This window comes from Larus michahellis, chromosome 3, assembly GCF_964199755.1.
Source record: "Larus michahellis chromosome 3, bLarMic1.1, whole genome shotgun sequence".
In the NCBI taxonomy this organism is placed as follows: Eukaryota; Metazoa; Chordata; class Aves; order Charadriiformes; family Laridae; genus Larus; species Larus michahellis.
This window is the reverse complement of record NC_133898.1, coordinates 12,910,214-12,928,519: the sequence shown is the minus strand read 5'-3', so window position 1 is coordinate 12,928,519 and position 18,306 is coordinate 12,910,214. Positions and strand designations below refer to the sequence as shown.

The 18,306-nt window shown below is 39.9% G+C and overlaps 1 protein-coding gene across 2 annotated transcripts in view; it reads right to left on the bottom strand.

Moving 5' to 3' along the window:
• Positions 1–18,306, bottom strand: part of PSME4 (proteasome activator subunit 4) — a 70,099-nt gene extending 51,793 nt beyond the window's left edge. The window contains exons 1-7 of one of the 2 annotated variants that reach the window (XM_074578631.1): positions 17,955–18,306; positions 11,752–11,892; positions 9,350–9,466; positions 8,160–8,219; positions 4,183–4,227; positions 2,653–2,802; positions 1,456–1,519 (exon numbers count right to left, since the gene is read on the bottom strand). In XM_074578631.1, the coding sequence (XP_074434732.1) occupies positions 1,456–1,519; positions 2,653–2,802; positions 4,183–4,227; positions 8,160–8,219; positions 9,350–9,466; positions 11,752–11,892; positions 17,955–18,130 (753 nt within the window). In that variant the 5' untranslated portion in view covers positions 18,131–18,306. The remainder of the gene's footprint in view (positions 1–1,455; positions 1,520–2,652; positions 2,803–4,182; positions 4,228–8,159; positions 8,220–9,349; positions 9,467–11,751; positions 11,893–17,954) is intronic. The other variant, XM_074578630.1, reaches the window with a different exon arrangement.

Genomic DNA, 18,306 nt, shown 5'->3' with positions numbered 1-18,306 from the left:
ACAAGTGTTACATTTTCTTAAATGATCTACCTTTTTGTTTGATACTAAGAAATACCCACTGGAAAAAGACACCTTACCATGCACAAAGGCAATTGATTCTATAGCTCCCCTTCAAACAGCAAGTCTAACTCCTGCCAAAGCTTGCAGCGTACAGAGACTTGAATTGGATTGCATGGTCAGAACCCATATGTCTAATTATCTGCATCCAAGCTTGATGAAATACACAAGCCTGCCCTTAAGAAGTGGACAAGACAGCAAAAAGTGAAAGCTTTGGGGAAAAAATAAAATTGTTTGGGCCTTCCAAGCTAACTGTCAGAATACAGTGGGGGGGGGGGAAATCAGACACAACATATGAAAGAGTGTTGACGATTATTTGTTAAGACAGTTTGACAGAAATAAACCAAATCATGATATTAAAGTGCAGGCTGTCATGTTTCTGTCAGAAAGGGTAAACAGAACTGTGACTTTTTGGATAGCCATCAGAAAGATGCAGAAGTGTCTACAGACAGTAGACAAATAAAACTCTGGCAATTACCCCAGTTCAAATGTGGACAATTGCCAACTGCTGGAAAGACTGCCTTCCTTTACTTGTGATAAAACATAACTCACACTAGAAAGACCTACGCACAAGTCTTTTCACAAAGGAATTGCCAGAAACAGGACGTGCTACAAAGTTAGCGTTCAATGGTTGTTTTAGAAATCAGCTCTCTCCAAAGACACTGAGAAGTCCTCCTTATGTATATAGGCAGGAGATTAGTAAAAGGAGGCAGATGGTCAATGAGCTTATGTTCATACTGAGTATGGAAAAAATCTGGTAATATGCCAACTTTCACTGCAGCAAAGCCAAGCTACAGGTCAGCTGACAACAACAGCACCTAAGCTGCTGGTGGTGGTGTCTCAAGTTTGTCTCTAGTCATATGAAACACAGAAAAAAGGCAGACAGGTACGTAGTAGACTATTTTCCTTGAAAGATATTGCCCAATGGTATTTTTGGCCAAGGGGAGTACAGGTTCTTTCCTGTATCTGAAATAAAGATGACAACAACTCATTGCAGTCAAGGCAAAGCATTACTGCTCAAAATTAGGAATCATGAAAGATGTGTGAAGATATAAAAGATGGGAGTTTATAGAATTATAATTTATAGAAATCGCAATAGCACATTGCATCATTGTAAGCATTAGCAGGCAGTCTGGAAAATGCCAGCATTCCCAAGTCTGGAAAGAGGAGCTCAGCTGGCCATGAAACAATGTTCACCAAGCACAAGTGCAGTCTCATTTAGTCCGCCAGTAATTGCTTGCTAACAATAGTGAAATTCTTGTCTCTGCTTTCTTGTACTAGTCAAAGCAGAAGGAAAAAAATAATCCATTCTATCACTGTTTGACTTCAATGCTTTGCAAGCACACTTGGAACATTTAAATTGATTTCTACTAGCATAGGTGAAAAGTAAATACTTACCCCTTCCCATTGGGGAAGATTTTGAACTGACACCCAAAGGCCTATAAATTCATCAAACCAAAGCCTGCAACAGAACAGAAACAAAATTATTTTAATGTTGTTAAAGCAGCTCCCTCACTGGATATTCATCCCCAGGAACTCACCTGCCTCTCAACTCCTTCAACAAGAACAGGGATCAACATGGACATGCTTGTATCACTGTCTCCCACAGCACCTTCCCTACCCCCAAAACTGATCCTGAGTTTCAGTCCTTGCTTCTTTTACCTTTCCTCCTCTTACTCTTTTTTGAACCCACTTTTTCACACAAGTGTTACACCAGGAGTTTTCTTATGTACTTCAGCTTTGCCATTTCATTACATATTGCTATCCCAACACGGGTAAACCAGATGAAAATAAATAACATTTCATTTCCCTCTACCTTAAAGTCTAAAATTTGTTCTTACTGACCAATGTTTAGAAACATCATTAGCTTCTATTCTGGATTCACCTGAAGCCAAGTACGCAAACCCTCCATACCAGTCCTTTACTTAAATTTGCCTTTAAAAACTACATTCACTTCCTTCCTTGAAGTTTTCACTAACTCTATACATAAATATACCTTAACCTAACCAGCCTACATAATCTCTATGTGCATTAAACATCACTGGCTTATGTTTTGAAGTACAGTAGCTCTACCTTAAAGATGATCCAGGTACGGCCCCGTCTTTTAATACTCAAATTCATTTCCTATAGCAGGCTTCCAACCATCTCACATTTCCACATCTTGACAGTGAACTGAAGACCTCTACCTCACCATCCCAAATTTGTAGCAACAGCTGTACGTTAGCCTACATGAAGGACTCATCAGAAGCTACCCCAAATTAAATAGAAGGTAGGACTTAAAGTTGTGCTATGGTTAATGATTTTTAACTTGTGAGACTATTCCTTCAGAATTAAAGTGCATTTAATTCAATTTAGTTTGCTTTACCGTATACTGTGTGCTTTACTCTAGAGAAAGGAGAACTCAGAGAACAGGTACTAGCTTCCCTCAGGTTACTTTTACAAAAGAAAAAAGCTGACAGAATTTCTGTCTTGAACACCTTCCAAAAATGCCATTAAAAGCCACCGTTCATTTTGCTGGTTGACTTCAAGTCATCCTGTAAAAGATAATCACTTGCATTTGCAACAGAATACCAACAGATATTCAATTACACTTACTTGAAACCCTTCTGGTGAAGTTCAGGAGGAAGGGTAGTAGGTAGAAATAGTTCAAAGTAGGTAATAGCCTTTTGCATGGTAACATCAAATGGACACATTAAAGGTCTCCATTCATCTAGCATCTCTGCAGTGGCATCTTCTGGAAAATATCTGAAAACAAGGAAACCACTGAACATACACAGGCTGGGCTTTAAAGTTTGGGTCTTTTTTAAACATATTTAAAATTATCTATTAATTTGCAGTAAATCTGAGTTTTACAGTAAGAACATGTACCCAGGGGCAATAGATAGGCAGGTCTCAATTCCACTTAACCTTCACAAAAAAAAAAGTTAGGATTAAAACGATGCACCTGTGATGTCCTTAAGACCACAAATGTAACAAGATTCTTTTCTCCTTGAACCAGAAAAAGACTCTGTACAATGCAAAACCATTTCAGTGCAAAGGCTGGCCAAAACAACTACTATTCACATTTGTAAGATGACTTAAGACACATGGAACATATATCTGAACATTATAGGAATCCTGAAGTGGCTATTTAATTTCTTTTAAAAAATCCCAAAATATCCATGCAATGCAGTATTTAAAATGCATCCCACATACAACTGTTTCTACAGCATAATTACTGCAGTTGATATGGGGCCAACTGGAAGTAACATTATCAGTGTCCCAACCTTAAGTCAGAATTTTCAAGAAACAAGTATCACATTTTCATTTTTAAAATACTCTGTTTCAGTGACTTTTGTATTCATAACAGATACCCCCCAAAAATCAACACTGAAAACCAATTTAGCTACAAACCACACATATTTGGGAGAAGTGTAAGGTTGCTTTGTCCTTATGTTCCTCATACTAACAGCATGTGTTTAGGACAGTATCTCCTACAGGAATGCTCAATGAATTAACATCAGTATATGAAACAACTGCTCCCATGAAAGCAGATGATAACTACAAATGCCCATATGAATGGTGAATAAAAGAGAACAAGTCTCTTCTCTGCATCTTTGTTAGCGGCTTAAGATACTGCAAAGTCAATGAGTGCAGAGAGCAAGACTGGTTCAGGCACACACATTCCCAGTGAACTTAACAGAGCACACAAGAGCAAAAGCAATGGTGCCCTTAGCAAGTGATATCCTGGCTTAACTAGCTATTAATGAATTTTCAACCAAGGTTGTTAAAGAGGAAAAAAAAAAAAATTTTACACTTTGTTTAAATTTTATACCATGGAACATGCCTGTCATTTTGTTTTCATTTTAAGCAACCTATGAACCTGAGGTATTCATCATTCGTAATGCAGTAAAACAGAAAAGTCTCAACCCTCCACCCCAAACTTCTCATTTGAGTTGGGACATCAGCAGCAAAGGAATGACTACTAGGGCGGGCGGGATTTTTAGGGGGAGGTTGTTGGCTTTTCTTCCCCCCAGCCCCACACCCAACACTTTTCTTCCCCATCTTAAGGTAATATTAAAAATACAGGCTTAAAAAAAAAAACCAACCAACCAACCACCAAACAACAAAATAACAAATACTTACGGTCTGCAACTCTTCACAAGTGTTTTCAGAACACTTTCTACAGAACTGAAACAAGAAAGGAAACGTTAGGGATAGCATATTACCAAATTTCAGTGACAGTATAAAATAAACAATCGTTTGCTGATTCTTCCCTCAAGAGCTTAAGATAATGTTGATGCAACTAAATGTCTTCTGTGAACATGCAGTAGCTAATCGTCTTCTACACAGGCCTAATCATAACAATTAAAATTGCTCTGCTAAACTCCTTATTCTGTTTTTCATATACCACTCTAATATTTACGGCATTTAAGTGAAGAGTGAAGAATTATTATTATTTCTTACAAGTAATATCCTGCGTTTTATCCATGAACAACCAGCAGAGCAAGGTAACTTTTTAGGGGAAGTTGAAAACACAAACATAAAAAACAGGTTTATAGACTTCATAAGTATTTGTAAGATAAAGGCAACAGACTTCATAAAATCGTTGTTATTAGACTCCAAATACTATATTTGTCCTTTTCAACCTGGATTTGTTTTTTGTCCAGTGGTTCTAAGAAAGAGAAGTGAACTATCTGCAAATCAATGGTTATTTCATTAGCTTCCCTCACCATTAACAGCTGATTTTAAAAGTGTTCTCATCCATAGCAAGAAAACGTATTTGAGAAATCACTTTAACATAAATTGCCACAGGATGTCGTCAAACCACTTAAAAAAGGCTAAACCTCAGAATAAACTCAAAGAATAAAAGGGACAGGGAGGAGAGAGAGAGAGAGAGAGAGAGAGAGAGATACTGATGGAACCATAAAGGTAGTAAACTGTCAAGTTCTTCAAATCTTCTATTACAAGACCAACTCAAGACTAAATCACACTTTTACCAAAAAACATTCCCCAAATGAAAGAGTTCCGGCAGAAGAACTTCCTACATCATTTAGATGTTCTTTCTTTAATAGAAAAATTGCATCCTTAAGTTCATCATCAAAAACTAACATACAGAAACACTATTTTGATCAGAAAGAGATGATGCAAATGTATCATCTTTCGAGTTTTACCAAAGATCAGTTTAGGTCAGTTAATTTTGAGACACGCAAATACTGAGCATGCACACACTCTCTCTCTAGTCCTACAAAAAAAATAAGCTGATCCCGTACAAACCAGGAGAAATATAAAACAGATAAACCACTATTTCACTTCAGCATCTCAACATTCACTGCAAGCCAGCAAAAGCCCACCCAGCCCTCATATCACTACTTCAGTTCAAGCAGCGCTCCAGTAGATGCAAAATTCCGTACATTTTATGCAACAGTGACAAAGTCAATCCATGATGTCTCCCAGAATGAAAATTTTGAACTGATGGCCTCTAAAATACGAAGAGGAATGGCCAACCATTCATTAAACAAAAATAAGATCAAACTCTGCATGAACCTCATGAAGATTGTGGGTTAAAGGGAATACTGTTCTTGAAAGAGTTAGGAAATAGGTAACAATTGTTCCAAGAGTAGATAAATAAAGCATGGACCAGCAACATTCCTTGTGAGCGTTAAAGACTAACATGAAAAAGATTTGTGTGACAAAACAAAAACGCTATCCCCATACTATTGCACTCCACTGAAGTAAACTATTACTAAAGAGAACCTGAAGGACAGAGGAATTTTAAGACACACTGATGCCAGAGATCCACAAGTCTTTCAAATTCACAAGTTTTTAGTCAGATCTCAGCATATGTTAGTGGAAGAGAGCAAAGGACAAAGACTGGAAGGGATGTCCCCTCCTGCCTTCTGATCACAAATTTAGAATGGAAGCTAGAAACAAAAACACACCAGCAGACAGTTTTGTACATAGGGAAACTTCCATCTAAGACACAGTTAAAACTACAGACCAACTAGAGAAGACATCTTGAAAGATTCCTGTTTGATGACTACTAGTTAGAAAAGGACAGGAGAATATAGCTGTGGAGACCAAGAGACTGCTGGTTACTGTTTTCATTATCCCTTTGAACCAACTCTCTCCAACTTTTTAGTAGTGGCCTCTCTTCCACTTTGGATTATTTTCTGCATACCCATTACTAAAGAATTGCTCAAAAATATCTACAGTTATTGCACTCACAAATTTCTGTATGCTACTCTACCACTAAACCTAGCCATGGACTAAAAAAGCACAACAGCAAACAACTATATACATAAACCACATGGAATTGGATCAGCCTACTGTAGTTCATACTCCTGTCCTTGCTCAGGTATTTAATGTTGACCATTTGGATAAGATATTAAAACACTTGTAATCAAGAGATAATGAAGCCACTAACACTGAGAGGTATCTGCTATTAATTACTGAAACAACAGTGTATTTAACGAGATAAAGGAAAACTTCTCATCCCATTCAGCTTTCTTTGCTTTTAGTTCCTCCTTGTTACCTGAAGAATTATTAGCTTATTATTATTATGCCTTGCCACATGGATATGACCATGGTGAGACCCCACCTGGAGTACTCCATCCAACCCGGGGGCCCTCAGCACAGGAAAGACAAGGACCTGTTGGAGCGGGTCCAGAAGCGGGCCACAAAAACGATCAGAAGGCTGGAGCACCTCCCCTATGAGGACAGGCTGAGAGAGCTGGGGTTGTTCAACCTGGAGAAGAGAAGGCTCCGGGGAGACCTTACAGCAGCCTTTCAGTGCTTAAAAGGGCCTACAGAAAATATGAGGACAAACGTTTTAGCAGGGCCTGCTGCAATAGGGCAAAGGGTAATGATTTTAAACTAAAAGAGGGAAGATTTAGACTAGACGGAAGAAAATTTTTTACAAAGAGGGCGGTGAAACAGTGGAACAGGTTGCCCGGAGAGGTGGTAGATACCCCATCACTGGAAACATTTAAGGTCAGGTTGGACGGGGCTCTGAGCACCTTGATCTAGTTGAAGATGTGCCTGCTCATTGCATGGGGGCTGGACTAGATGACCTTTAAAGGTCCCTTCCAACCCAACACATTCTATGATATATTAAAAAACACCCAACATTACCATTAACGCCTATCACTAGTCATCATTTCGGCACTAGATAATTTTCTTCTTTTGGAAAGGACAAGACCACATTAATTTATAAATCTGAGTTTTTCCCCCTGCATTTTCAAAGAGAAACATGTTTCAGCTAAAACAATTAACATATAAACTGACACTGTTGACTCTTGCATTATCAAAAAACAGTAAAAGCAGAGTTTTCAGTTTTTGAGGACAGATTCAGGCCTTAAGTGAAATTCTTGTCCTGCAGTGGACACTCCATTACAAGAGCTTAAATTAAGACAATGAAAAGAGCAACCAGCTATAGTCTCACAAATTATTTTAGTGAATTTCAAACTACAGGAAGCCAAATATCAATCTCTCATTGGATTAGTACAACTAAAAATTTCTTTTTAAAAAAATCAAAAAAAAAAGCAAAAAAACCTCTGCAATTCCACTTATACCAGTTTTCTGAATTTATACATACACCAAAACTTCTGATACGGTTTTCACTGCAAAAATTCACAGTAAACTCTTCCAATACAGAAACATTTTTTCACACTTCACGGCTACAAGATTGTTGCTGGGTGTATTTTCCAGAACCTATTACCTCACTGCTAAAGCACTTTCCATGATTTCATAGTTTTTAATAGTAAGGTACACTTACTCAGTAACATGCACTCCCACACCAATACTGATTTTGTTCATATTCAGACACAGCAATAATTCAAATGTAAAATTTACCTTTGAGTCTTGAAATATATATGCTGGTTAAATTAGTTAGCATATAGCCACTTTATCAGCCATTTCACACACGCTATCTTGTTCCCCAATTAGAAAGGTTTACATACAGTGCGACATTCTCATAAACAGTGGTGTAATGTTAACACTGGTTTTCCAATACAATTATTTATGCAGAAAATTACACCTGTGTGACAAGTGTTACAATCTAACAGAACATGCAGAAGATTACACATCGGCCAGAGCTGAACAAAACAAAAAGTCATTCTTACCACCTATGTAATACATTAAGCACAAATGTTTTAGGTGAAGACAAGCCTGGTCGATATGAACTGAATGTAAAAAAAAAAAAAAAAAATTAAAACAGTAGTTAACAGCTATAAATCAAATCAACTTTTAAAAAAAATATCTCGACTTCCACCAAAAAGATACCCCTCAAAATTGATGTTAAAAAAAAAGAAAAAACACCGTATGAGAACAAATCGCACTGCATATTAAGGTTGAGTGTCTGATATCTAACACAGTTAAGAAAAGCTAAAAGTTTCAGACAGACCATCACAACCGATATCCTCCTCCCAGCTTAACCTTCTTTTCCCTCTTGGAAAAGTCTCTTCCCCACTACGCTAGTTTCTCACACAGCAAATGAAAAGTGACTACTCAACATCCCCACAGAGCAAAGTATGCCATTTCAGTAGGTGCTGGGATATGCATAAAATAAACCAACTAAAAAAAGGCTCCGCTCTTTTGGATTTTCACTGGCAAGTAATATCTACAATTAGCAGAATAATATAATTTAGCAAAATAGTACAATTAGCAAAATTATTTTTCCAGCTATGTAGCCACAAAAGAAATTCAGCATGAACAAGTTTTCATTTTTAAATTCAGAACATTTTTAAAATTCTTAACTGGGAAAAAAATTGATTTTTCAAGATAGCATCACTTTGAAAATATATATATATACACACACATACATGTATTTCCTATAGAAGGCACGTCACTTTTCTTTGTATGCATGCTGATCTACACCTAGATTACGGATACTGGGAATATTTACAGTACAAATATTTAACCACAGTATAATATTTATTTTCCCAAACACTTACTGTGTTATAAAACTGAACAGCAGACATTTAACCTGAATATCATTAAAATTTTAACATTAGATCTGTTAAACTGTTGGTTATCATCCTAAAACAAGTTGATGAAGATCCCTGTTCCAGCATATTTACAAATGAACTCAAATCACATTCATAAAGAGAGGAACATCGTAACAAACAATTCATTGGCAGAAGGATACGTGACTTTGTACAGTCTTGCATGCAATTACTGAAATATACTTAATGAAAATATAAGCAAAACATTCACCGTGTATCAAATTCCAGATATTAAAAGCAAATTTCAAAGTACTTCCAAGCATTACAGGTACTTATTGCCTACGAAATGTTTTAAAATGCAAACTTACTTGGGAAACCAATTTAATCCAAGATGTTCTGTTTTGGAGTATAATATCCTTTCCAACATTTCATAAAGTGGTCTCCACGGTAACTCTAAATCATCCCTGGAAAGCAGTTCTTTTTTCCTAATAGAAAAAAACAAAACAAACAAAAAAACAATGAGCACTTTAGGATTAAACATTTACATCGACACATTTCACATCATAGTACTCTGGATCACTGCTCTGAATTACACTTATCTTCAGCATTTGGCACAAACTGCAGGAAGGTCAGGCAAGAAAAAAAGCTAGCTACTTGCAGCATTTCTGCACAAGCAGAAGCACTCAAGACCTTCAGAAAACGTCTGACTAAGTAAAATAAACATTACCAAGTTGTTAGACAGTCTTCATTGTCTCCCTATTTCAGATTCAACCTTAACACTTGGCTCTCTGACATGTTTTGAGGTACTTAATGCCTTCTTTGCCTCAGTCTTTAGTAGTAGAGTCGGTTGTTCCCTGAGTACCCAGACCCCTGAGCTAGCAGATAGGGACAGGGAGCAGAATGAAGCCCCTGTTATCCAAAGGGAGATAGTGAGGGACCTGCTCCAGCACCTGGATGTACACAAGTCTCTGGGGCCACATGGGATCCACCTGAGGGTACGGAGAGACCTAGCAAAAGTGCTCACCAAGCCACTTTCCATCATTTACCAGCAGTTCTGGCAAACCGGGGAGGTCCCAGGTCACAGTGGACTGGAGGCTACCAAATGTGATGCCCATCCACAAGAAGGGATGGAAGGATGATCCGGGGAACTACAAACCTGTCAGTCTGACCTCAGTGCCTGGGAAGGTTGTGGAACAGATCATCCTGAGTGCCATTATGCAGCACATGAAGGACAACCAGGTGGATCAGGTCCAGTGAGCATGCGTTCATGAAAGGCAGGTCCTGCTTGATGAACCTGATCTCCTTCTATGACAAAGCGACCCGCTTGGTGGATGAGGGAAAGGCTGTAGATGTTGTTTACCTGGACTTTAGTAAGGCCTTTGATGCAGTTTCCCCACAGTATTCTCCTGGAGAAACTGGCTGCCCATGGCTTGGATGGGAGTACTCTTCTCTGGGTAAAAATCTGGCTGGAGGGCCGGGCCCAGAGAGTGGTGGTGAATGGAGTTAAATTCAGTTGGTGGCCGGTCACCAGTGGTGTTCCACAGGGCTCAGTACTGGGGCCAGTTCTCTTTAATATCTTTATCAATGATCTGGACGAGGGGATTGAGTGCCCCCTCAGTAAGTTTGCAGACAACCCCAAGTTAGGTGAGAGTGTCGACCTGCTTGAGGGTAGAAAGGCCTTGCAGAGGGCTCTGGCCAGGCTGGATCCATGGGCCAAGGCCAATGGTATGAGGTTCAACAAGGTCAAGTGTCGGGTCCTGCCCTTGGGTCACAACCACCCCATGCAGCATTACAAGCCTGGGGAGGGGTGGCTAGAAGAAGTGGCTTGGCAGAAAAGGACCTGGGGGTGTTGGTGGACAGCTGGCTGAATATGAGCCACAGTGTGCCCAGGTGGCCAAGAAGGCCAACAACATCCTGGCCCATATCAGGAATAGCGTGATGAGTAGGACTAGGGAAAACGATAGGCTCGCTGTACTCAGTACTGGTGGCGCTTTACCTCAGATACTATGTCCAGTTTTGGGCCCCTCACCACAAAAAAAAGACACTGAGGTGCTGGAGCAGGTCCAGAGAAGGGCAATGAAGCTGGTGAGGGGTCTGAACAAGTCTCATGAGGAACAGTTGAGGGAGCTGGGATTGTTTAGCCTAGAGAAAAGGAGGCTGAGGGGAGTCCTTATCACTCTCTACAACTACCTGAAAGGAGGCTGTAGAGGGGTGCGGGGTCAGTCTTGTCTCCAAAGAGGCAATAGGAAAAGAGGAAACGGCTTTGAGTTGCGCCAGGGAAGGTTTAGGTTGGATATTAGGAAAAATTTTTACACTGAAAGGATTATCATGCATTGGAACAGGCTGCCCAGAGAACTGGTGGAATCATCATCCCTGGAGGTATTTAAAAGCTGGGTAGACGTAGTGCTTAGCGATATGGTTTAGTGATGGTTTTTGTCTGTGTTAGGTTGATAGTTGGACTCAGTGATCTGAAAGGTCCCTTCCAACCTGGGCAATTCTATGATTCTATGCTTTCTTTTCTTAATAGGAGAAAAAAAAACCAACCTGACATTCTTTCACTTTCAATACCATTCCTAAACCTCAGAAAGGGGCAATGCATTCACATAATGAGAACTCTTTCTAATCAACATCATCTGTACAGGGGAGATTAAGTGAAGCAACCTCTAAAAGAACGTACTATTACATTAAAGAATATAACAACGTTAAGCAAGTGAAGTGATCAACTACTTAGAGACAAAAGTTTCAGTAATCAGCAGAAATCTGTACTTACTTTAACAGGTTTATCAACAGGCGTGCAAATCCTTGCATCATGCTGATCTCCAGTTTTGGAATTGTTACCAACTCATACAACAATTTAATAAAAAGCACATGGTCTTCTCTGCTAAATTTCCTCCCGTATAATCGGATGTATCTACAAACAAAACACAGGATGACTCAGCAGTATTTTTAAACATTTTAATTTTATTTAAGACCTGAGCCAGACTTCATCCAACTTGCTGTTTAATGAAACACAAGTAAAATGTAGTTCACAAGTCCAACAAATAAGAACCTGAAGATGTACAGCAAAGGAAGACTGACAACTGAAACTAACTACAGAAAGAAAAAGCACGACCAAATAAAGTTTACAGTCTTCCAAAATTCTACAAATAGCATAACTTCATGCTCACACCAGATACCACAAAAACAAGTACCATATTCTTTCACCTCTGCTCAAAACATACTAGCCATTAAATTTAGTATTTCCATATCCCCATGTACTAATTTATCCTAAAAAAAACCCCAAACAAACGTAAAAACACAACTGTCACAAGTAGCCTTATTATACTTTATCCTTCTCAGCTGGGGCACTTTAAGAAGGAGACAGGACAAAATAAGTATCAAGTAAAGTCCAAATCTGTCAGCTTCCACTGAGGCCAAACCATTGATTTAGACACTGAGCTTTGCCGGTGGTATGCCCCATTGCTATCCCTTATATTTACTATCTTAAGAAAGTGTAGATTCATTAGGACTAATTCAGTAAGACGTGCTTCCTGTTTTCAAGTTGAAATTGACAAAGAAACATGTTTAAAGTCTTAAAAGATATTCCGCACCAGCAAAACCTATATAAGGTTCCAGTGAAGCACTTTATGTGTCACACAACTATAAATTACTACTCACCTGGGAAGCACATTTTCCTTTTTTATATTGCTCCAACTGTTCTTACAGATTCATAAGAAACCTTACTAATATGCTATCCTCTAAGCAGCAGTCAGACAAAGCATATAAGATACAAACCCCTATAAAACAATTTTTGGGGAGGTCTGTTCATTGTTTTTGTTCAAGATTTAGTAGAGGTTGGGTTGATTTGTTGCTAAATATACACCAGCAAAGCATCAAGACACGTTCCGGTAGTGTGAAGAATGCCAGATCTCACACTGCTTATTTGGCACGCAGGGCAGCACACGTTGCAGAATCCTACCCTGGAACCACCATGTGAAAAGATTAGGAAGGAAACATCTCTAAAGGACTCCTATTTGAAAGTAATAGAGGTGAGGTAATTTTAAAGGGGCAAACATTAGCAGTTACGGATCTAACAATGAACACAAACTGCCTTGATTCCTGAATTTGGTTTCTGAAATTGACTCCTGCAACATTGAGGAGTTTAGTTTAATATCATATCTAGTTTAGTTTCAAATGCTTCATGCTCCTATGCAAACTTTTATTCCTTGCAGAATTGCCAGTGGGATAACTGACTACTTGAGAACTAAAATTCAGGTCCCTTAATAAAACACATGTACACAAAGCACACTTCAGTCGCACAAGAGCACACGGAATTTGGATTAAATTACTTGAGCGCTTTTTTTTTTTTCCCCCTACTTCCGCATATCCCTATTCCTCAATTTAAAACAAAATTATCTCTCAACTTTCAGGATCATCCACATCTAGTAATCTTACCAAAGGAGTTAGTTTCCTTGAACACACATATGCCAAGACCCCTTGCTTGCTCCTCAAAAGATATTTTTTTTTCCCCCCAACCTTCTTCCTCCAGTTTCCCTTGAAGACACAGTGGAACAGCTACAGGGCTCTGGCAAACTGATAATCACCAGTTCTCAGGAGAAAAAAAACCCAACCAACCCTACAGCACCTCTTGCTACTTCCCTTTTCCTTTTCGCATTGATTTCAAGGGGAGATTTTTACATCTGATGGGCAATATTTACTAATGTTCATTTCAAGACATTTTACTTATTTCAAATACAGAAGGAAAAAACCAAAATACAGAATAATCCACTCTTCTACCACAGCAACCTAATTATCTGGATTGGCCACTATCTACCTATAGAATTACACCATCAACAGCTGAACACCTACACTTTTTCACTTGCACAAAATGGACATGCGAAAAGAATCCTCAGAAAAAAAAATAAGGTGATGCTTGATTTTGTGAGGGCTAAGAGAAGTATAACTTAATCATACTTATTTTAATTGCAATATTTTACCTTCTAAAAGCATACATGATCATACACTGGATGGGAAGAACCCAATGTGAAAGTCTGGAAGCTTTTTCAAGATAAATGGGATAATAATCAGGACAACTGAAAAATTTTATAAACAGATATAAGAGCTATTCCGAGACTCTCAGAGGAAAAGCACATGCCTTGAAATCAGTCTGCTAGATTTAACAGGCAAATCAAGATGCATTTTATATGACCATGAGAGAGATGACCAGCCACACACACCTATTACTCCCACTTGGTCATTCCCCTTAGAACCAAAAAGCCAATTCCCTATTCTAGAAGTATTACATACCCAATCCCTCACTCCACAATTACAATAGACCTATTTTTAGGAAACGTACTATCATATCAAGTGGACATGCTAAATTGCCCTCGAAAGTTGGCTGCTCTCCTACAGTTAAAAATTGCCTTCACTTATGAAGCTGAATAGAGCATTCTCCTAAATTCCTAGTTATTTATATTCATTTCCTAATACACAGGACAGGATTATGATTGGTCTAAAACTCAGTTTTTGACCCTCACTGGAACTTTGTGTCTTGTCATTCTAATTCAGAACAGTTGAGCTGCATTTTTCCCCACACCTTACAGCAAGACAGTTAAAAGTCATTTTGTAATAAGCCTATACCTAACAAGCACATAAAATAACAGTCAGGAGCAGAAACTGTGTCCCTCAGCTCCAAAAGCTCTACGCTTGCCTACTGAAGTAGAGAGCACAGAAAGACATTTGTGTGTTTTCCAGGCTGCAGAGTCAAGTACATGTACAGTAACTATTAAATGTTCATATTAGTATAATATGCTCATTTACAGGCTATGTTCTAAAAAAAAAAAAAAAAAAATTAAAACCTATACACAAAGTTTCTATGTAAAACATGAAAGAGGAAAAAATTGAAACAGCAGCCTATTTTTGACCTAGAGACCATAAAAGAGTATGACGCAAATGCATTTAAGCAAACGATTTTGATGCAACCTGCTTTTTCCATATACACGTTGCAAGTCATACAACAGAGATTCGGTCTTCTGCTTTCACAACCGGATTAGCGTTTTATAAGATACAGATTTTACTAGACAAAGTTGGAGGAATCTCAGAGTAATGATTACAGATTTAAATGCCAGTCTTTGAGGCAAGCAGTTTTACTTGCATAAGAAGTCCCACTAAGTCATACGTTACTTAAGTAACTGCACTATTCCTGTCTTCACAGGAGAGCAAGTTCTCTCACCACACTCTGCACACATATCCCAACCAGAGAGCCAGATCACATCACTGAAAATTATGCACAGAAGAATTATGCCAATCAGCTTATAGACACATCTGATAAACTCCAATTTTGCTCTTTTTTTCCCTCTACTCAGTTCATGACATCAGATCGATGAAACAGCTGCATTTAAGATAACTATCTGCAAGTCACGTTTTCAGCTGTTGGGAATAAAAGAAATGCAAGACCTCAGGTTCAGCTGTCATCATGAAATAGTAACTGATACTCAAATTTTTTAATTCAAAAAAAGATTTGAGTTTCACTTCCATGCTTCATGCTCTACAGGGTCTATGCAGGTTGTATACAGTTGTGAGTACCTCAGGAGGTGTAACAACTGGAATATAATAGTAACAACATACATAATAGTATATAATATAATAATAGATAATAGTAACAAGTATATGATCAGCATGCAATTTTTTTCTTTACTCATTTACATGTATATATTACAATGTTTGTATTAACATTTGTATTTATACAAGAAATAAATATGTGTCACCCATGGTTATGAATTGTAAGTTACTTCGCAGAATACCGTGAGAATACTGGCTTTTATAATTCAGACATTTGCAACAAAGCTAAGCTGAGATCATACTATTATGAAGATTCAGGGCATTTTTTTTTTTCATTAAAGAAATGTGCTATTTATTATAGCTGGCCAGCAGCGAAAAAGGAGTTAAGTTGATTCAGAGTTGAATTACCCACTATCAACAGACAGCAAAGCTTTGATTTTTATTGTCATTATCCTATAATTTGGCTTAGGTACGACATCAGAACACTGTATTGTTTTCATATAGGTCTAAATTTCTATTAACATATTTCATCCCATGAAAGCATTTTGACAAGTTAAACTACGCAGCAAAACATCCCTCATGTTAAGTACACCAGCTTATTTTTAAACCAAGCCCACTATATCCTTCCCTGCCTACATCCAAACATATTCAGAGTCTTACTACACCGAATACGCCACAAAGAAATCTTGGGACTAACAGGGCTCAGACAAGTTGCAAACACACACACACTAAGTTTAAACTTCAAAGGGTAGGTGGAAAACCACAAATTAGAGCCTCCTGACCTTTCTGTGATTCATAAAGTAACATAACAGCAGTTCTCAATAGGCTAAATTCACTGCCCTGAAGCCTAAACTGGTAACAGTAATCGCAATTTGCGGAGTGAGTAATAGGGTGATTCTAATAGAACCCTGCACATTTTCAAAGGACTTCTGTGACACATTTAGCCTCTTTAGCTAATGCTGATCTTTCCCGTAGCAAGAACTGCTACAGTTTACTTCAACTTGATCAGCATATGAAATTCTACCACAGGTCCAAAGGCAACAGGTACCACTGAAAACAGTATGACCTAGCAGATGGGGGGAGGGGGGGAAACCAGTATTGAACTAGTTCCAAGCAGGTTCAAACTGTCACATAACACAAACATGTGAGTCATTTTGCAACCACCAATGTAATTCTATCTAAGAATGCCTCTTGGCAAACATAAAGACACTTACACAAGACTGCCAAATAAGTATTAAATTCCCAATTAATATAAAAAAAAACCCCATTATTTATGTAAGGAGGAAAATTCCAAGTGAAGACCTCAAAATTGTACAAAACACACATATTTCATGAGTTCTAGCACAAAGAAAACACCATTTACGAAGACAGCAAAAAACCACAACAAACATCCACAGAGATATGGTTTACTGATCGAAACTACAGGAGTCATTGTCACGCGATACTATTTTTGGTGTCAGAGTGTACAGAATAGTGGCTATTAAGAAAAAGGGTTAAATATGCTTTGTAAAATTCACTAAGGGAAACCTATGTTCTACTCAGTGCCATCTATGAAACCACTGTGTTTTTATCTGTATTAAAAACACCTTGCTAGCACACACAGCTAACAGCAGAGCCAACATCAGCATAAACTACACCATGCCACAGTACGGGCAAAACATCAAGGGCATCAACGGTGTTTACACAGCATTAAGCCAGAATTTAATCCCGCTAGCACTGAACTAACAAACAGCATGTCTTGAGAAAGACTTCGCGTTCCTACAGCAGAAATTACACGCAGATAGTATCTTGCACAACTTACTCAAAAAGGCAAGAGGTGAAGCAGGTGGTCAAGTATGCGTTAAAAACACAAAACCAAAACAAACAGCAAACCCACAAAAGCTTACTTCGTAAAATTGGGAAAGTTTCAGAGACAATAAGCGAGCTCTTAGAAACGAAGGCACCTTTGTCCCCATTTCCTATGTCGAAGCACTCGCAGGCCTTGTGTAAGACACGGGCTGACGCCTAGCTACCGACGGAGAAGCGCGGGCAGCCGGACGGGCCGACCAGCGCGGCCCCGCGGAGCTCGGCGGCGCTGCCCAGGCTCCGCGGGCGGAGATCGGCCCTCGGCGCCGGCCCACATTCCTGCCTCGGATCCTCGGCCGAGCGGGAGGGCGGGCACGGGGCAGCCGGTGCCCGTTCGGCTCTGACTAAGTGGCGCAGGGAAGAACCGCTATGAGGCGAGCCCGCCTTCCACCGCACTCTCCAACAGCCCCGCCGGCCCCGGGGCGGCCCGGCGGGGAGGGACGAACCCGGCGCCCCGGCTTCGCACCTTCTTAGCCCACAGGCCCCGCTCCGAGGCGCCTTGCCCCCGGGGCGCCCCCCTCACCGCCCCGGAGGGGCCGGAGCCCCAGCAGCCCCGGGGAAGGAGGAAGTACGGTTTCGGGCACTCACGTCGAGAGCTTCCTAGTCCAGAAGAGCCCCCCGGGCCACAGCTCTTGGAGCTGCACGGCCCGGGCTAGGTTGTCTTTGATCTGAGCGAGGAAGCGGGCGGCCTCGCCCTCCAGGCGCTCCCTGTAGGGCAGCAGCTTGTTGTAGACGATCTCCTTCTGCGGCGGCGGCGGCGCCATGGCCGGCTCCGCTCCGCGCCCCGCCGCCGCCCCAGCCCCCGGCGCTCCCCCAGCCGCGCGCCGTGACGACACACTGGGAAACGGCCGGCGAGCCCACGACTGCCCTGCCCCGCCCCGCCCACTTCCGGCGCGGCGGCGGAAGGCGGGGGGTGAGGGCAGCGCGCAGTGGCAGCTTA